Source organism: Podarcis vaucheri (genome assembly GCF_965113315.1).
Source record: "Podarcis vaucheri genome assembly, chromosome: 5".
NCBI lineage: Eukaryota > Metazoa > Chordata > Lepidosauria > Squamata > Lacertidae > Podarcis > Podarcis vaucheri.
Genome location: NC_138763.1, coordinates 37492669 through 37513571, shown reverse-complemented (window position 1 = coordinate 37513571; position 20903 = coordinate 37492669). Strand labels below are relative to the sequence as shown.

At 43.4% G+C, this 20903-nt stretch overlaps 1 protein-coding gene across 1 annotated transcript; it reads right to left on the bottom strand.

The window, feature by feature from the left end:
- Positions 1–469: 469 nt before the first annotated feature.
- PPP1R7 (protein phosphatase 1 regulatory subunit 7) lies at positions 470–17653 on the bottom strand. The gene is made up of 10 exons (XM_082221893.1): positions 17498–17653; positions 14141–14263; positions 8612–8667; positions 7263–7328; positions 6009–6139; positions 5093–5255; positions 3650–3766; positions 2874–2978; positions 1667–1753; positions 470–880 (listed from the first exon to the last, which is right to left on the bottom strand). Exons 1-10 carry the CDS (start codon positions 17637–17639, stop codon positions 704–706), a joined length of 1167 nt encoding a protein of 388 aa, XP_082078019.1. The 5' UTR covers positions 17640–17653; the 3' UTR covers positions 470–703.
- Between the last annotated feature and the right edge of the window lie 3250 nt (positions 17654–20903).

The following is a 20903-nucleotide window of genomic DNA, read 5'->3' as shown; positions in this document are numbered from 1 at the left end:
TATTGACAGGTACAACACCCAGCTGTTACATTATGGAATGCAGATCAAAGTGTAGACTGGAAGAAGCTGCTAAGCTACACAATAGAGGCTGGGCTTGCAACTACTTGCTACTATGCTCATTAGACAGGCTATCCAAGATGGTCTTGCCTCCGCAGTTTAGGAAAGGTAACAGAATTACAGATTGCATTCCGCAGTGTGAGCATCCTTTCCCTGTCCCCATTTCCTGGGCTTATTTCAATATGTAAAACAATGCTGATGCTATTCAGCTCTGAACAGTTGTTTCAGGGGCTATTACTGCTAGGTGTCAGTGACAGGGAAAGAACTTAGGGGACCAATGGGTCACCACGCAATTTTGCAAGAACAGAAGCGCCCAACATTTTACAGACAGAAAATGCTCAGGTTTCAGAGTACATCTCTGAACATGCTACTAGACTGCCCAGTAGGAACAGACACTGTCACAACCAGGAAATCTCACACATTTAAGATTTAATAATAATTATAATAATTATAATAATCAAAAAACAACAAGTGTGTGCATTATACGCAAGGTCTGTTATCAGTGCTCTTGGTTAGCCGTTTGCTCTTTAAGTGTCAGAGGGTTGAAGACAGAGGATGCAGTGTGGATGAAAATCCCATCTGTGACACTCTGAGAGGGAGGGAGGGAGGAAGGAAGGAAGAAGGGAGGTAAGGGACTGGAGAGGGTTCAGAACCGGACAAAGGTGGCATCAATCTGCCGGACAGATGGAAGGGCCAGCATGATTTTGCGTCGGTACTGGGGATCTTTTTGCAGTGGGTTTCGCTCCAGGTAGACTGTTTCCAAGTTCTTGGCTCCTTTCAGCTCATCCAAGTCGCTCCAGCTCTCAATGAGGTTATCGTTCATCTGGGTAAAACACACACAAAAGAAAAGTGCCAGCAATTTTTGAGAGTCGGTAAAGAATAGACTCTTAATCTCAGGGTCGTGGCCCTAGATGGGCCAGGGCTTTTCCTATTAAGTCAAATGGCACAAAAGGAATCCTTGCTGCTGCAGCTCCCACATGACTGGTATAAGCTAAGGAGCAGTCCTAAGGCCCAACAAGTGGCAAGGGTGGGGACAGGAAGATGCATGCTTGTTCCTCCTTTTGACTGGATTGAGAAGCACGTGGTAGACTTAATTATTCGAGCCCAGTGCTTCCCATGCTGTGGCTCTCACACACATGCAAATTCAGTGTATGGGAATTGCATCCGCTCTCCCCAAAATACAGTACAATAATTTCGTTTGAGCGCTGTATTAAAGGTGCCTTTCTGGATCCCCAATTTCTGACCGCTTGGCAGGACAGCCTGGAATTAAAGTTCTGTCACTGCAGAACTTTAGAGAGTTGGAAACTCTTTCACACCATCAGCGACTGAGTACTAGAGCAGGTTATCAGGGTCTTAAGCCACCATTCTAAAAACTTAAGAACAGCCTTCTGATTCAGGCCAATGTCCCACCTAGCCCAGCTCTTCCTGTTTAGAGAGTAACCAACCAGATACCTATGGGAAGCTTGCAAGCAGGACATGAGCACAACAGTACTCTGCCCACCTATGATTCCCAGACAAACACTGCCTCTGACAGTGGAGGCCAAACATAGCCATCGTGGCTATGCTGCTGGTCCGTAAGCACTTCGTGGTCTCCCTCTCATAGACTTACCCAAAATTCTTGGAGCTCTGTTAGATGGGTAATATTTTCAATCTTTTTGATCCTGTTGGCCGCAATGTCCAGCATTGTCAATTTATTCTGAAACAAGCATAAAGAAAACTTTAGTCTCTATTTTCATTCTTGTCTTCTTGCAAATTGTGCATCCTTGGACGAAACATTAATAGGCATAAAGGGACATGCCATGTAGCAAAATAGCCAAAGTTCATCAACCATACATACTGCAGAGTCAACTGCTCTCCCTAAGGTAGAACCCTACAACCCTTTGTTTGTTCCCCTTTGGTAGAAACTCACGTTCACATTGCGCATCATCCTTGCTGGTCTTCTGCTTCCTCACATTGGTTTCCCTACTTCTATCCAGTACTGTTGCCAAAATTATTTACCTCTCTTGTAACTGACCACATTAACACCCTTTCCTAAATCCTCACACTAGCTTCCTCTTCACCACACAAAATTCTTTTCCTTAACTTCAAACCCCTCCATGGCCTTCCTCACTTTATCTCCACACACTTATATCCAGACATATCCCTGCCTGTGACTTATAGTCTTCTATCTCCAATCACCTTCAGTAATCCAAAGGTCTCCTGCTCCCTCAAAAGACTCTGCTTACACAAACACACACACATACAACTCTGTGCTCTCCTCACTGCTGTCCCGTATCCTTCAGCTGCCATTCCAGGATGTCTCTATGATGCAACTCCTTCCTTCCTCAAAACTCACCCGTTCCATGAAGTCATTAGAACAACCACCTAGTCCCAATGCTCTACTGAAATTAAGCCTATACATTAACTAAAATAAATGTGTGTTCTTTCCATATTCCCCCATTTCTGTCCCCTTCCTGTTGCCTCCCTTGAATCTGTGTCTAGTTTATAAGCCTCTTGGGGTAGAAACCTGACTGCCCATTCTTTGTAAAATGGCATGTACAGTGGTACCTCGGGTTAAGTACTTAATTCGTTCCGGAGGTCTGTTCTTAACCTAAAACTGTTCTTAACCGGAAGCACCACTTTAGCTAATGGGGCCTCCTGCTGCCGCCACTGCACGATTTCTGTTCTCATCCTGAAGCAAAGTTCTTAACCCGAAGTAATATTTCTGGATTAGCGGAGTCTGTAACCTGAAGCATATGTAACCTGAAGCGTATGCAACCTGAGGTACCACTGTACAAGGATGGCGCCAAATAAATAACAATAAATAGGCAACTCACATTGTTTTCCAGCCCTTCAATGACTTCTATGCCATTATGGCTAAGGTACAGCTCCCTCAAGTTCCCCAAACTCTGCAGCCCTTCAATCTTGGTCAACCGATTGCTCTAGGGTGGTGATAAAAAATGAATTAACATGACAGAACCAGATTTTTCAGGTAAAAAATTTACACGTCGCTCTACTGAACTCACTGTATTTGCACGGCACATTTTATACACGTCTCGGAGTCATTGTGCAGCTGCACAATATCACATGTACACCTTGTCCCATGCACATTACTTTATGTTTTCAGTAACCCTTCGCATAATTTCTGATGCAGTTCGAACAAACAGTGTATTAAAAATCATATATTAAGAGGAAAGCATGCATAAAAATGCAAATATTAGTGACAATATCATACCAAAAATGCATTAGGAGAAATTGCTTGTAAAAATCTGTACATTAATCAAAACTATATACACAAATGTGTTTATTAGAATAAATTCACACTAAGATGCTGAAGAATTTTTATTTTTTTCAATTGCAAATTGCTGAAGAAATGTAGAGAACTCATTTTAAGACTGGAAAATGATAAGCTGAGAGAACTGGTTGACAGTTCCTTCCTTCCACAATTTGAACTATAACTATAATTGCCTCCCTTCATTCATAGAGGTTACTGGTCTTTTTGTCATTCTAGTTTTGAAAGGTCTAAACTGCTGCAAAGTTCATATGGTGGAGGGGGGAAAAGCAGACATGATAAATGAATAAATAAATGGAATGGGAAGTCCAGGGCTGATACCTGTATACTAAGCACTGTTAAGTTTGTCAATGCATCCAGGTTCTGAAGCTTGGTGATTTTGTTCTTTCCCAGAAACAGACTGTCCAGATTAGTCAACGTATCAATATTCTGAATTGCCTGCAAATTGACCACAGTAAACATTACAATCCTTGATTCTAGCAAGCAAACCTCTTGAACACATTCACTACTTAGTAAGACTGTAGCACAGTCAATTACCCAACATCACCCCACCCACTCCTTTATCACAAACTTGTATACTGAAGGTGGCTCATGAGATGATTCAGATCAGAAGTCTCATGCTGTATGTGACTGATGACTTCAACTTTGCACTGGTCAAGCAAGCTGAATTAACACAGTATCCATAGTTAAGCTGTGGGGAAATGCTGCAGAATAGCAACTTTCAGTTTCAAGTTTGAGTTCTTTGTCATTTGGACTCCAAAAGAAGCTCTGAGAAGAAATTCCTTAAGAAGGCAGAATCTTTAGGGTGGCTCACTCAGAACAAGTGGCCGACAGAATCCCATTAGCAGGATGTACCTTCTTAATTATTAAGCACCTGGGGAATCCATGTGAAGCTGGAACAATGAGATAATTCCACCTGGCAGAATATTCAGGGGTGGAGACAGGGTCAGCATTGTCAATAAAAGAAAGAAAAAGTATCTTATGTTTAAAAGTATTTTTCAAAACAAGTGATTACATGAAGGGACTGGAAGACAGCATGCCGACTACCCAATATAAATAGTTATTAGTCATATTATTTCACTGATGTTTGATTATTATGTACTGGAACAGAGAATATTCTGCTTATTTGTGTCTCAAAATTTCATTTCATCTTCTAGCTTGAGTTGCAGCTTTCACATAACTAGTTCCACTCAACTTCTTGTTGCTTATCAGATGTTTACCCTACTTTCATTATCTTTTTTTGGGGGGGAGGGGGGGCTTGTTTCCTAAAATCACAGTTTCTTAATGTACTATCTGATCTTGCCAAGTCTACAGTTTGTCTTTCTTCTACCTTCCAATCTATGCTGTCAGTAGTATACAGTTACAAGCCTTTGTTCCTCCAGTACTTTTCAAAGTCTGGGTTCCCTTATGTAACAACCTGAAGTTGTCCTTCGGTGTGCTGCTTGAAAGAACCATGTGCCAGCCACAATCAACACTGTGATGAGTTTCCCTCTTGCATTTTAAAATGTTTTTCTTGAGTTATTCTCAGAAGGGGGAGCAACACATTTTTTAATAGAAAACAGGGAGGTAGCCAAGGAAAGCATTTGGAGGCCAAATGGACACTTCTTCCATGCTTCTTAAGTCTCCCTCTGGAAGTCACTGTTGTAGTCAGCAGCAGCACATTTGCAACCTGAAAGTTTTTACCTCTCCCCACTCCTGTCTGATATGGCTGATTTCTCAGTTATACCAACGACGGATCCTTACAGACCACCATCAAATACCTACCCTGATTCGATTAGATCCCAGCTCTAACATCTGTAATTGCTGTAAGTTGCTTAGGTTCTCAATTTTGCTGATTTTATTGTTCACAAGAAAGAGTTTCTTTAACTGAGTGAGCTGGTCCAGCCCCTCGATGTGCCGTAGAATGTTAAACGAAATATCCAGGACCCTAAACAGGAAACAAAGGAAAATACTTTAAAATGCAGACATCTTCTAAGGCATACCATCCCAATCTTGCTCCAAAGAGCTCATAGTGCTATATATGTAGCCGGTTCCTATTTTACCTTCACAATGACTCAGAAGTGGGGTATGATGAGAGAGTATGGGACTGGCCCAAGCTTCATAGCTCACTGGAGGTTTGAACTTGGATTACCCCAGTCTAAATCTGTAACTTCTCTCTTTACACCAAGGGGGTGTGTGGAGGGAATCTGTGGCCCTCCATATGTTGTTGGACTCCAATGACCATCACCACCTCCAGCAGAATGGCATGATGGGGATTGCAGTCCGGCAACGGATTGAGGAAATCAAAGAGCTTTGTATATACTGGCTGAAAGAAGCTTCTGCAGGTGGGATGATAGCTTGTAGTCTCTCTTTATAGGAACAACAAATTTGGCCACTCAACCAAAAAACATGTTTTGTACTAAGTATAGTTAGGCACAATGTCTGAATTGACAATGGAATGGTGCCTGCATGAAGTCATTATCTTACATAACCATGCAAGTTACAATAAGATCTATGATCCAGGGAAAAAAGAAGCATGTTACAATGAGGATAGCCATTCTGAAAGAGGGAGACTAACATGGGAACATCTCTCACTAGTATTGAAATACCTTTCCTGGATTCCAGTCCATTTCCAAGAAAATTCAAAGTGCTGGCAATTACCTTTAAAGCCTTTAAAGCCCTATATAGCCCAGGTACTCACTCAAGTTCTGTCAGGGCCTCCAAGTTCTCAATCTTTCGAATCTGATTGTCATAGAGATCCAGTTCTCTGAGACTTTGCAACTGTTCCAGATTCTCAATGCACTTAATCAAATTCTGACGGAGACAAAGAGTCTGATGCGTAGAGAGAAGATAAACAAAGGATGTAAAAACAATAACGCACAAGTCTCACTCCCAAGAGATGCACTTAATACGGTGTATGAAACAGCTTTGAAAATAAGTTCTCTGCAGGTGGATGCTGTCCTCACTCAAATTATTGATGCTGTCCTCACTCAAATTATTTGTTCTTCTCCTGTTCCTCCACCAATTCTTAATATCTCCACCCATTTCCCACCAGATGAAGACTCTCGCTGTGGCCAAAATGGGTTACTGTGCATTTTCACTGGGGGGGGGGGGGACATGTTGTTGCCAATCCTGGCAGTCTTTGGGCCAGGAGAAAATGAAATTTGATCTATAGCACACCACTGCACAGCCCAGCTAAGGAGATAGTGAATCAAACTAAGTGGTACAAATTACTGGATCTTCCAATGTCCTTTATAAAGCCTAAAAACAACTGTGTTCAGGTCAATGAGGCTTGCACTCATGCCACTTTCCAGCTTAAAATTGCCCTTGAAGTGGATATTAGCCCCACTTGGGAAATATTACAAGTATCTGTATTGTGTCTACCTTTTCTCATGGTGAAACTATTAGTAGCTCTGTGTGTGCATGAGAATTTGAATTGGAGGAAATGCTTAGAGTATGGTGAAGGGTTGAACATTCCTGCACCCAAGCACTGCTCCCTTGAGTTAATTCACTCGGTGGCTGATTTCAAATTTGCTTTTTAAAGAGTTTGGGAGATCCAGCCATGGTCCTCCTCCACATGCAGCTGCTGGGTGACCTTGGGCTAGTCACACTTCTCTGAAGTCTCTCAGCCCCACTCACCTCACAGAGTGTTTGTTGTGGGGGAGGAAGGGAAAGGAGAATGTTAGCCACTTTGAGACTCTTTAAAGGGAGTGAAAGGCGGGATATCAAATCCAAACTCCTCCTCTTCTTCATATGTAATTTGGAATGCTACTAGTGTACTTCTGGGTGCCCTCTGCTTCCCTCTTCTCAAATGCAGCCTTTATTCCATTATGCTGCACCCCTCTAGCTAGAGAAATATAGCAAAGTACTTTGGCTGCCCTGCATGCTCTCAGTTACACAACCATGGCAGAGCCATATCAGCTCAACTAGAGAGGGGGCTCCTTAAGAGTCTCACCTTCACTTTCTTGAGCACCTCAAACCCTTCAATCTTGCCAATTCGGAAGTGATTCAGATCAACATCCTGAAAGGCAATAAAAAGCCACAAGCCGTCTTAGTATTCACACAAAGGTTTATTTCAACATTACTTCTAAAGTAGCATGAAGGTAGATTGTAGGCGTATAGCATGCGGGTTGCAAGGGTGGGTGATACCATCACAGTGTGCAGAAAAGCTGGCCTTTGTTAACTAGATGGGAACCCTCAAAGCCCAAGGGCCTTCTGCTTAGAGAGAAACAAATCAGCACAATTGCTGTGAAGGACTCACATCTCTTTCCTAAAAGAAGGGGCTCTGTGCTGAATATATTACATTTTTTTCAGCAATCAGAAACACAAGGATTTGGCCCTATTTTTCTTCTGTGGGACAAGCCCAGCTCCTCAACTTTGCCATGAAAAGTCATATGTACACAGTGATGTCAATGCTCCCCATGCATCAGCCAAGCAATTTGGCTGCCCCATCCCGTTTTTAAAAAGCACATGTAAATTTATGTAAATATGTAAACAAATGTACATCTGTCAACACACAAAGCCACCCAATTCTTCCTTCTGTTTACATTACTACCATAGTACAGTGGTTCCTCGGTTCTCGAACAAAATCCATTCCAGAAGCCCATTCGGCTTCTGAAACGTTCGAAAACCGAGGTGCGACTTCCCATTGGTTGCAAGAGCTTCTTGCAAACAGCGGAAGCCACACCGCACATTTGGGGTCTGAAAAACGTTTGAAAACAGAAGCATTTACTTCCAGGTTCTTGGCGTTCGAGAACCGAAACGTACGACAACCGAGGTTCCACTGTAATGAAAATCCTGTGGGGAAAGTGTCAGTTACATGCTTTGCAACTATGTGCTTATAAATACACCGTGTGTGCCACTTGCTTTTGCATTTTGGGGAATGAGACACACAGAGCAGGCAACTAATTCCTTTTTATAGTCTTCTATAGGGAAAGTGGAGCCCTTTGACATGCTGTCTAATCAAAAGTTTTCCACCATACCAACAGATCTGAAAACAGCTTGACAGTGCAGATCTTCAAAGGCAAAAAGGAGAACGGCAGATGCCTCTACCCCTTTTTGTATCAACTTTCCATCAGCAAAGTATCTTGTTGCCTTTGAAGCTCTCTTCCCCAATTTCTCTGCTGTTGTGATCCAGCTCTTCTCATACCAAGTACCTGCCCATCATTGCCCTAGATCTCAGCACAGAAACAATATATACATTTTAAAGGGGGAAATCTGTTAACTCTTGGAAAGAAATTCTTGATCACTTCCTCTGTCGGCCCTTCCCATGTATTGCTACAATGTAAATTAAATCTACATTACCTCTGCTTCCGGATCCAGGCTAATCGTCTCCATATCCACCGGCGTCTCAGCTTCAGCTGCAATAGAACAAATGCATTCTGCTTAAAGCCCATGCTGCTCATCAACTGAACTCAAGCTTGCAATGTCAGCTCTCCCATAGGAGAAAGGATGCCTTCAAAAGAGAGAGGGAACACCTAACGTATTCAGAGTGGATTAGGCCTCCTAACCTGGTGGTCATGTTGCCAGCAAGAAGTGTGATATACAGTGGTGCCCCGCAAGACGAATGCCTCGCAAGACGAAAAACTCGCTAGACGAAAGGGTTTTGCGGTTTTTTAGCTGCTTCGCAAGACGAATTTCCCTATGGTCTTGCTTTTTTTGCAAGTTTGTTTCCTTTTTCTTAACACTGTTAATAGAGTTGCGACTTGACTTCAAGGAGCAACTCATAGAACGCGGTGTGGTAGCCTTTTTTGAGGTTTTTGGTGATTTTTGAAGCTTTTCCAAAACTTTTTCGACACCGTGCTTCGCAAGACAAAAAATTTGCTACATGAAAAAACTCGCGGAATGAATTAATTTTGTCTTGCGAGGCACCACTGTACACTGAAGGAAGCAATACTGATGAACCCTTCAAAAAAAAAAAAGTACATTTACAACATTGCACTAACAGAAGTTGTGCTTCAGTGGCTAAAGGAGGAAAGTCATAGCCGGCAAAGTGGCTAATTGTACAAACTGTATAACTGTTACCAGAAATGTTAGATTAGTTATCGGCCATATTTTCAGCCTGCTCCCTTTGGGTAACATGGCACAGCTCTTGGAATGGAAGAAATAAAAATCACAAAGATTATCTGGTGGCAGAACACCAATTTCTTGGTCTAGCCACCTGAAGAACTACAGCCACAATCTTCATGATTAAAGTCAGCCAGATATATCTGCAAGCTGTATTATTAGGTCTCACTTTTTTCATTAGAGTACACTGGGAACCTGGTATTACCAGCTGTTTGAAGAAACTGTTTTGCTGCTTTGATTTCCCCCCTTCAAAACCCAACCTCGTTCCTAAATGCAATTCTCACTCTGTATGCATGGAGTGGAGGTGGACTTCAGAGATTTGTGCTGAATAATTCATGCAAGCTTTCCATTTGGCAGGTGGGTGGATTCTCTCCTTCACGTAATGTTCAGCAACATAAGCCCTCTTCAGGCGTTCAAGCCTCAACACAATGAGCAGGAACAAGCAGGAAAAAAAGGAACTCCAGGTGTATAGCAATTTCCATCAAGTTCACCAGCCACTATAGTAAACAGAAGCCGGTACTGTGATTCAAGTACTTGGTGGAAATTATTATATAAAACATGTTCCCAATGAAGGACGTTTCCATAATGTAGCAGCCAAGCAACTGAAGTTTCTTTCTCTTTATTTCAAAACAACGTTTGTCAGCAGTGCTTTTATTGGTTTTGCGGCCTGTTTTTGCTTTGGGAGAAAAGTCCAGGGGCTCCAATTTCCTCTGTCACACCCTCAGTTTCACCACCTTTCAAGCATGGAAGGGCAAACATTGACAGTGGGGAGCTAACTGTACTTGTGCAGGCTCCCCAAGCAATTTACAACCCTGAAATGTCAAGGTTCTTAGTTGTGCACAGGACCTGCACAAGTAAAGGGAGCTTCCTACTATAGATGTTGCTTTCCCAACATGTGGCAGGAGAAGCAAGCAGGGATGCAATGGAAGGGACGGGACTAACAGGCTCATGGCAATCTCCCCCTCAGACAATGACAAACTTGTGAACAAATAATGACCCAGGAAGGCTACAGAAGCCATTTATTCCAGCACACAGGATTTGCTGACACCCACCCAACTGTTCGCTCGCCTCCCCTCTTGAGCCCTCTTGCTCTGTCTCAGGCAAGGGGAATCTTTAGCTCCCCAGATTTTACTGAACTGCAACTTCCACCATCCCATTGGCCCCATTGGGGCTGAAGGGAGTTGTAGTTCGGCCAAAGGTGCCCCACACCTGCTCTCTTACGTGCAAAGCCACCCTCTCTCCTCCAAGTCCTTTTCTGCAAGCTTCCGCTCACAAATCATCAGCTACAGGAAGCAAGAAGGGTCAAAGGAAAGAAAGGTGTGGGGAAAACAACTGGATGCTCTTGCCTATTTACTCCACTACAGTCGACTTTTATGCCCCTGAATTCCACACACATTCCCACCACCTGATAAGCACTGGATGGCTGATATGAACTGGATTTGGCTAAATAGTTGTGCTAGCAGGAGCCAGCATGACAAATCCTGCCTACCCACCCCCTCCAAAAAATGGCTCCGGGGTGTGTGTGTGTGTGTGTGTGTAAGGTTGGGAGAACCCCAAAAGCAGTGTGTAGGGCAAGGAGAGGGGCATGTTCCCACCGTCAAGTAGAAATGCTTGTGCTGACAAATACAGATAGCAATCTGATTAAATAAGAGTTGCCTTAGCCACCAGTGTTCTGAAATCCAGTAAAGCAAGACTTCTTGCATTTTAGGGATGAGCAGCGTGCAGCTCCAACACTAGTCTACAAGCCAGCAGAAGAGACACTTTGCTGTGAAAATGTCATCATTCAGTTAATACTGAAACACATACAAAGCAACCGCCTGCCCACCTCACTTATTATTAATTTAGCATATATTCATGATCAAAGCGGTTGTCACAATCTGTTGGGAAGTCAGCTGACATTTTTGCCACCATGTGGTTGAGGCTGAAAGCAAATTCCCTCCGAGTGCACCACAGGGACGTAGGCAAAGTAGAATAAAGGAGCCCAAAATTGTCAGAATGCCAAAACTGCACATGTGCAGGAGATGAAATACAGCCTGCAAGTCCTCAGCCCAAAACAAACTGGGCTGAAAGAAGCAGGCTGCTGTGCCAAACTTGCATGCCAGATTATGAACCCGCCCCAGGCCAGGATTAGAAAAAACCCAACAGTGGTCTTGGCAATTAATACAAAACTAGTCATTTGTGTAACAGTAGACTATCTCAGCATTAGGAACACAATACTAGAGCTTGTTCCAATCATCTCAGTTACTCTCAGTTTCACCCATTGTGGCAAAGCAGTTTGCTCAGGAAGTTCCTGCCAGACTCACAGCCAGAAAAAATGCTGCCATTATGCCCAGATTGTTCACAGAATTTTCAAAATGCATGATAGGATTGGGCAAAATATTGTCCAAAACTGGTATGAAGTTCACATTGTGATGATTATAATATTTGAGGTGGCAATATATCACAAATCACAACTTGTGTAAGAGCTAGGCGAAATCTGGTTTTCAACATCGTGATAACTCACCAGCTAAACACTGCAATGTTATCAACAGCTAAACCTCACATTATCACCAGCTAAACATAATCATTCCACCTCAGATATTAATTGGTGCATCTGCCATATTATTAGCATGATACTCTAAAAAACTCTCGCTCTCCTGTTTCACAACTCCATATAACATATGCCATCTGAAATAGATCCCAGGAACAACAGATGTTTCTTATGCAATAGTTTGGAAACAATGGGCAGGATTCAACTAAGGCAGTGATCGCCAAAGTTGGCCCTCCAGCTGTTTTGGAACTACAACTCCCATCAGCCCTAGCTAACAGAACCAGTGGTCAGGGATGATGAGAATTGTAGTCCCAAAACAGCTGGAGGGCCAACTTTGGCTATCACTGAACTAAGGGATCACACATTGGGGCTCCCCCCCACCCCAAAATTGGCTCTTGAGGGTGCTGGGGAAACCCCAGAACAGTGAACGGGGAATGTTCCATCTGGTAAGCTGATATTCTTATGGACAGAACGTTTGTAATAGTGTGATGTTTAATTCCACCCCAAATGTTGGATATCTCTTTAGCATACATGGGCTCCTTATGTAGTATTGCCTAACACAATCCAGCTTTATAACCCCTTCAAGGTGGGTAACTATAATTTGGTATGACTTGAGGCCACTGCAGGAATATGCCTCTATATTGAAAGGTGTGCATTCATACAAAAATATCCACATTTTCTTTGTGGATATGTGTGTGCTATAACAAAGAAAAATGCTATTAGGGTTGGCAAGAAGGGTGTATGACATTTTATAAACTTGCATGGGATGAGGAAGAAACATTCTGTTTTCCATTCAGTAGCAGACTGAGAAAAGGTATATGCAATAGATATTTTTACCCATGCTTATGCTTTGGATTCAGACAGACCACAGTAGGTTTAATTTCCAGCATGTTCTAGTTTCGTTTGTTCTTATATGACTCTGCAAGTTATCCAAATGTAGCAAGTTGAAGCAAGCAGGGAAGCTGTCCATCTCTGCCTTGGATGACAGAGGACTTTTAATAAATGCTCCAGTCTGACTTTGCCTGGAAAAGCCCCAAATTAAACTTCACTGAAAAAGGAGCATATTATTACACTTGAGTAGCTTATTCTTGGATTTCCAAGTCAAAACAGAATGCCAGCAGAAAGTTCTAAAACATATTATGGGTTCTACACTGAATCAGAAGGAAGAGGTTGGGTTAGAACAAGCACAGCTTGGATGAGTGAAACAGCCAAGACAGTTTCTCCAACAGTTTGAACTCTAACCCAGCATTAAAGTAGGAGCTCTCAAATCAAGCCAAATACAAGCAATTTTTCTGCAAAGTAAGAATTTCAACAAAATTGATTGATGGCCAATATTAGATTTCACAACAAAAACGTTACAGTAGCCTAAATGCAAGAAAAGGTACTGAGCTTAAAGTATTAACCATAAACATCTTTTGTTTTGTGTTTCAATTTCAATTTAATTTTAAATCACATAAAAAACTGAAGATTAAAAAATCAGAGGAGACTTAATTGCTGTTCATTGGTCACAGGCATGCCCCAACACCACTGTTTGCCTCTAAAAGATAGCATGCTCAAACATGTATTCCTGTAAGACTTGGGGGGGGGGGAATTACTGAGCAGACCCATTAGAGGTCATAAGCTCAAACTTCACTTTCAACAATTGTGAATCCTCCTGTGTTCAGCTCTTTTGAACCATGTACACTCTGCTAGGCAAGGAACTAACCAGCCACTTCTCATTACAAAGAGGCCAATGTGGATGCTATATGGAATGACAAAGACAGAAACAAAAATAAAAAATCTTGTTCATAGGAACTGAACAGCTATATTCTACAACAGCCCAGAACATCTTAATTTATATCTATTAAAATGCATTAAGTTTTTAGTATATCAAAGAACAGCAGCAGCACACTATCAGAAAATGAGTAACAATGAGGTCCAAAACATACAAAAGCATTGCTGGAGGCAGAGATACAGTGCAGTATAAAAACTGCACCCCAAAGCCTGCAAGTATAGAACACTTTAATAAGGGGTGGTTAACCTATGGCCCTCTGGATGTCGGTGGACTCAAGCTCCTATATGTCCCAGTCAGCATGGCCAGTAGTCAGGGATGATGGGAATGCTTGTTCAACATTTAGAGAGTACCATGTTAGCTACTCCTGCTTTAACTCATCTCCTAAAGCTTTAAAGTGATGGGTTATGATATGTCTTCAAGTGTATACCAGCATATGATCTCTCTTTCTTGAATAACAGTTTACCTGTTGAATTCTCGCCATTCTGTTCATCCCTCAAACTCTGCTGACTGAGGTCTGTTACTATGCAAACCGTTTGCTTCTTCCCTTCATCGTCTCCCGACTCTTCAGACTCAATCCTCCTGTCAACTGTGTAAAAGAAACACTCTGTAATTAAGTTTTATTTCTGGAAGGAAGCAAACAATGAGACACATATAAACTACTAATGGTATTAAAGCAGGTGTGGGGAACCTGTGACCGTCTTGCAGCTGCTGGGCTCCAACTCCTATCAGAACGAGCCAGCATGACCAATGGTTAGGGATGACGGAAGTTGTAGTCCAACAACATCTGGAGCGGCACAGGTAACCTCTCCACTCATGCTATTGGAATTTCTATATTTGCAACATAAGGAAAGGGCAGCCTGCTCCTATGCATGCTTACTCACAAGTATGCCCAACTGAGTTCATCTGTTTCCAGAGAAACAGCCATGATTCTTTGTTGATTTTGCTGCAATAGACTAATATTTTATTATGGCATGTAAGCTTTCAGTGATTAAAGTACTCTTGTCCAAAAAGCAATTTATGTCACAATAAAATTGGTTAGTCTTTAAGTTGCCACAAGAGTGTAACAGGACTCACCCACAGGTATTATGCAGAGATGTCTATAGCCTTAAAACAGGATTCAAAGAACAACATCGCTAGTTGGAATGCTCAATGCTACCACAAGCTACTAGCTAACTGGCATATTCACGCAGTGTCCAGCTAAAAGTAAGACATGACTTGTACAGTGGTGCCCCGCAAGACGAATGCCTCGCAAGACGAAAAACTCGCTAGACGAAAGGGTTTCACGGTTTTTGAGCTGCTTCGCAAGACGAATTTCCCTATGGGCTTGCTTCGCAAGATGAAAACGTCTTGCGTTTTTTGCAAGTTTGTTTCCTTTTTCTTAACACCATTAATAGAGTTTCGACTTGACTTCGAGGAACAACTCATAGAAGGTGTGGTAGCCCTTTTTGAGGTTTTTGGTGATTTTTGAAGCTTTTCCAAAACTTTTCTGACACCGTGCTTCGCAAGACGAAAAATTCGCTAGACGAAAAAACTCGCGGAACGAATTAATTTCGTCTTGCGAGGCACCACTGTAATTGTTCTCTATGGATCCAAGTGGGAAGCATAGAACTATCATGTGTATTTAGCTTACATGATCTTTGTTTTTATAAATTACATTAGCCCAAACAAGGATTCCTCTTCTCAAACCTTCCTGGAAGAAACCTTATTACCAGATGCCCAAGGACTGTTCTATGGCAACTCAGTGAGAAGGAAAGAGCACCCTGCCAAGATTTTTGAACATTTTTCTCCACCCAGTCTGCAGGTATAGATTATAATTATTTCATGTAACACATGGCATAGAAATCTTTCCGAGACACTACCACAGTCTTCAGGACTGCTTCAGATGTTATGAATTTCCTGCACATACTGTGTATGTGAGAAAAAGAGGACCAACCACACACAGATCGCCATGTGTGATCACTGCATACACATCTAGTTTTCCATATGTATCCAACATCACAAAGTCTAAACAGATGTTAAAGAAAAACAGTAGCTGTACAGAATCTGACAAAGTAACCTAAGTATATCAAGCCTACATGGAGCTTACTTTAAAATCACCTGCTTAGGGACCAAGATGGCTCATTTTTAAAATTTCTGTGCTTAATCTATATCATAGTAGATTTGATTACAGGAGGGAACTGGTACAGCAGGTATGGGCAAAAGGCATATCTATATCTACTAGTAGATCTCAGGATGATTAGCAGTAATTCAGGTAGGGTTTCTAAGTTCCAATTGTTAAATAAGAGAAACTGCAAAAGAACTCTGCCCCAAATAAAATAAAATATTGGGCTGCTAAAATGAAGAAAGCTAACCAGAAGTGAACTTTTGTGTTAAATAACTGTGAGCTCAGTTCAGTTCTGGTACAGTACTGAAAACCTTAGGTTCAAAATGTGTTCAGAAACACCCTTTAATTATAACTGTACATCATTTGCACTTGCTTCTTGTCAGCAGATTTTGGGGTTCCAGTAAAAAAAAACAACAGATCCAACAAGCGTGAACTCTGCCACCCCTAGATTAGAGCCTGTCCTAGGATGTTTTTGATTCAAATGTCAGATTAGCTTGCATCATAAACTTTCCCCCCTATTTTTTGGCACATCACTCGGTCAGTCTTAATTTTGCACTTGTAATACAGGCATAATATTCACCTACCATATAGAGTTGCTGTAAGGATTACTGAAACAGTGCATGTGAAGAAATTTCAGCTCTTAATATTTTTTGCTCTCTGCAGAATAGAATTAGTAATGACTGGGGAAAGTACTAAGACGCTAGGATGACTATTCCTACTGTTTTTCAACAGAACATAGAGGGTCAATAGCAGTGCTCTTTTGCACTACTGATGGAGCACCCATTGTGTTTTGTTTTCCTGGCCTCATGCCTTAATATGGTTACTGGCCTTTTGGATTAAAAGCCCCAGAGTAATATTTTTTCATAATTCATAACCCATCATTCTTAAATACTAACAAAACCAGCAATTCCTCCTCAAAGGTACAAGAACAGAGTTCTCCTAAATAATTTTCCTGTCCCTACAAAAAGCAGTCACACATTATTGTTCACAGTACAAGAGATTCATACATATTAAAATTTCAATTCCTACACTACCATAAAGAACACCTCATTGAACTATTTTCCAAGGTAAAGCAAAGCACTGAAGGGGAGGCAAGAGGCAGCATGTGAAACAACTAATGGGTTCCTAAAGAATATAAAATATCCCTCTGTGTGTCAGTTTAAACTGCGGACACCAAGGATTCCAGTGACCACTTAGTGGTACCGCTTAATCTGGTGGGAGGAAGGATTATCAGATACCTCTTCTTCGAAAAGATGTCACCCATTTAAAATTATATTAGCAGTGTCACACAGATAAGGAGGAATATATTTTGTAGGTCACGCTAACAGCGTAACAGAAGTCAGGCACCCAAGTGTTTTTTGAAAAAATAAATTTGCGGGGGGGGGGAGAGAGACCCAACAACCTGCATTAAAAAGAACAGGCACTGGATATGGATTCGGGGAGGTTCTCACAGTCCCCCCCTGCCTCTGCTTTGCACCCCCCCCCCAGTTTCCCCTGCCCAATACCATAATTCCACCATGCTTCCTCCCAATGCCCCTCTCGCCCCATAAGTAGGTTCCCCGCCAACACACGGTGAGCCTCCTCCACAGCACCCACCTCCCGCATAACGCCGACGCCCAACGGCTCCTGAACCGCAGCCTCCCCGCAATGGCCGAAGCCAACCTCGCCCGCCCCAACCCAGATTCGGACACCGCGCGCTACGGCCCGGCCTCTCACCCTCCATCATCTCTTGCGCGCCCTCCCCGCTCTCCGTCTCAGCTACCGTCGTCGCCATAACGCTTTCCACCCCCTCCCCCTTCCGGCATCGGACACAGCGCTCGGGACAGCCAATTGGCAGCTCGATCGGAACCGCCTTCATCCAATCACAGGGCCGGCTTCGCCGCAGCGGCTCCCAGGGGGTTTCCTGCGCCTGCGCCTGGACCCGCGGCCTTCTGGGAAATGTAGTTCTCCTTTAGGAGACTCGGCGGCAAGCCAAGGAAATACGGGTGGAACAATCTCAGGGGGGTTGGATGGGCAGCGGACGCCCCCCGCGGTGCTTGTCGGTCAGCTGTAGGGACGCGCTGTCATGGTCGCCCCTGGACTGGGATGTGAAGGCTGGCTGTCTCCATGCCAGCAATCCGGCTGACAAAAAAAATAAGAATTTGGGGGGATGGGGAATGGGGAAAATAAGGGTGGCTAAAGGAAAAGGGCTAAACTGCATTTTCCCTGCCGTTCGCCCATCCCCGGGGATCTTGGGAGGAGGGGCTTGCACTTCCTGTGTTGGGTAACTAGGTTTTGGTAGCTGATCTTAGTGTGTGGTTTATGGGCTCATCTGTTTTTCTTCAGCTTTCATTGCAATGTTGTGCTGTTTACTCTCCCCGCCAGAAGTCTGCCAAATATATCAAATGCATATAACTATGGATATCCATACACAAGTAGACCCCTGCTGGATCAAAGGAATATGCTCTACCATGAGGCAGAGTGAAGCAGCTGCCTCACAGCAAATTCGGAGGGGTGGAAAGTGGCTAGAAAGGTGTGCCACGTGGTCCGCCCTACAGCAACTAAGCTAGCTTGCTGCTCCAGCATAGCTGGAGCACCAATGAGGTGACCTGAGGCAACCCATCTTGGGTGGCCCCAAATCCCACACCAAGATCTGCTGAGAGGCCCAACAGTGTCAGTCTGCATTTTTTAGTACAAAAAGTATTGATCTGATGTGTAGAGATATTTCCTATTCTGATTAATTCAAGAGGGTTCTGGAAGCTTTTATGTGTGAAAGAAACAAGCAGAAGGTTCATGATGTTTGTGTTATTCCTTTAGAGAAGCTGAGTACAGCTGGCTTAAACTGGGTCTCTTATATCTTTCAGTCAAGGTCATTCTGACTATAATAATAGGCCAGAAGGAGCCTGGGTTTCACTTTATCTTTCTATCTCTCTTCTGGTGTGGTGTTCTGTATATAGTGTTAAGCTTTAGCCTTATTATAAGTTATTGTAAGTTTAAGTTATGTCTGCTGCAACTGGATTTCTTATGGACAGTGGCAATCCTGAATGTATTAGATTTGTGACCATTATGCTCATTTGCCTTGAGTAGCAGTAAAGCTCTGTTGGATGAAATATTACCGTAATTGCCTCTGGTCTATTTTTGGGGAATCCTCAGTGTGTTTAAGTTTTTGCTCTGCTCTGCTCACTATACATTGGAGTTCTGCTCTGGATCACTATGAGTAGAATTCCATGACAGGTCATGTGCCCAGAATGTTTTTTTGCTGCTCTGATGGCTTCCTGAGGTTGAGCAGAGTGCCGAGGAGGTCTGGCTGTACGGTGCCGGAGTGTTTGCTGTGAATGAGTGAAGGAGTAGCTGTGCCAGAATGCCAGTGGACGAGGAGGACCTGGAGAGTCTTTGTGGCTGGGCAGTGTGGTGGAGTGGAATCTGGCCTTGGTGATTTACGAGCTGGGAGAGCTGTAGCTCACCAACAGGCACATATTCCCACTGTCCAGTTCCTGGCATAGATCACCTACCAAGGTGAGCAAAGCAGTCTCTGTTCTATAGCCAGACTTAAAGCCAGATTGAAATGGATCTAGATAATCCGTTTCATCCAGGAAACCCTGTAGCTGACACCTTGCCAAAGAATGGAAGATTGGAGACAGGTTGAAAATACCATGGGATTCAAGGAGGTTTTTTAAAAATAATAATAAAAAAGAAATCTCACCACTGCTTCTTTTAGGAAGCTATTCTTGGGACTGAAGCTCAGTATATTGGCCTTCATCCAGCCCATCACTGCATCCAGGCACTGGTCCAGGACTCGCACAACCTCATCTGATTAAGATGTAATGGAGAAGAGCTGAATGTAGTCAGCACCAGCTTAATGATGACATCCTGCCCAAAGCTCCTAATGATTGTTCCCAGCAGCTTCATATAGATGTTTAAAAGCATTGATGATAAAATGGTGCCCTGATGTGCACCATAGAGCCAATTAACACACCCACACCCGCCCCATCTTACTCTCTGGACTCAACACTGCAAATAGGATCAGAAGCCCTGCAGTACAGTGCTTCCAGCGCCCATCTCACAGAGTTGGTCCAGGAGGGTACCCTGGTTGAAAGTATCAAAATCCACAGAAAGATCAAGAACAGTCCTACTCACTCTGCCCTGCTCTCAACAAAGCTCATCCATGAGGCACCCAGGCTGATTCTGTCCCACTACCAGGCCTGCACCTAGACTGCAAAGGATCTAGATCGGGGGTGGGAAACTGGATTGTTCAGTGGGCTGGATCTTTACCTCCTTCACCCCCATGGGCCACCTGAAAGGTAGGCAAGGTCGCCTACCTGTCAATCATCTGGTGTCATAGTCTTCTGCCCTCTGCTTTCCTTTGCCTGCACAGTTTGAAATCAAACTGCACAGGGCTTTGCCAGCTTTGATAATCAGTAGCAGTGGGTATGTTGGAAGACCAGCTGGCTTGCCAGCAGTTTGACTACTGTGGTTGGCCTGCTGCCAGGATCTGAGAACTGAGATGCCCCAGGGGAAACTCTTTGCTTCTGCATCTCTATAGGCCTATTTTTTCCCCACAGAATGGTCCCCAAAACAGAAATGAGTTTCCCAGGGAAATGTTCAGAGCACAGCAGAACCCTGAGAACCGTAGTTTGCTAAGGCTGTTGGGAATTGTAGCACGAGGGGCAAATCACAGTCCCCGGGCTTCTTGGTGGGGAGGCGAGGGAATTGTGTTTTAAAATTGCTTCAGGTGTATACGCAGCCCCAGTTTAATCGGTCTGAGTAAAGCAGAACTAAACAGGTGTCTCCTGAAGCTTTTTCAAGCCCAGAATTTGCTTGTTAGCTTTCTGTAGATAAGGAGTTGAGCAGGAAGTAAATACTAAGGCGGGAGGCAAGAAGGAGAACGCAGGAAAAGTGGGCTGGTGGTGGGTGGCTGGCTTTTGGCCTCAAGTATACAGAAAGGAAGACCAAAAGGCGGGGAAATAACTTTCGGGCGGAAGATAAAACGGCAATAAAAACGGGCGAGGGGTAGTCCAAGCTGCGTATAGCACGGAAGAAAGGGGCTCATTGGCCTGACCCGAAAACACATCCAATGGCTCTTTAACGACGAGGGAAGGCAGAGACCAGACTCAGAATTTGGAATGTGCTGTGTTTAAAACGA

Excerpts from the sequence above, each read along its gene's own strand:
- PPP1R7 (XM_082221893.1), bottom strand. The coding sequence starts at position 17,639 with ATGAAGGCGGTTCCGATCGAGCTGCCAATTGGCTGTCCCGAGCGCTGT. Across the intron at positions 2,979-3,649 it reads TAACAGTGCTTAGTATACAG|AGCAATCGGTTGACCAAGAT; the intron begins GTATCAGCCCTG and ends TCACCACCCTAG. Across the intron at positions 1,754-2,873 it reads TTGAAGGGCTGGAAAACAAT|AATAAATTGACAATGCTGGA; the intron begins GTGAGTTGCCTA and ends TGCTTGTTTCAG.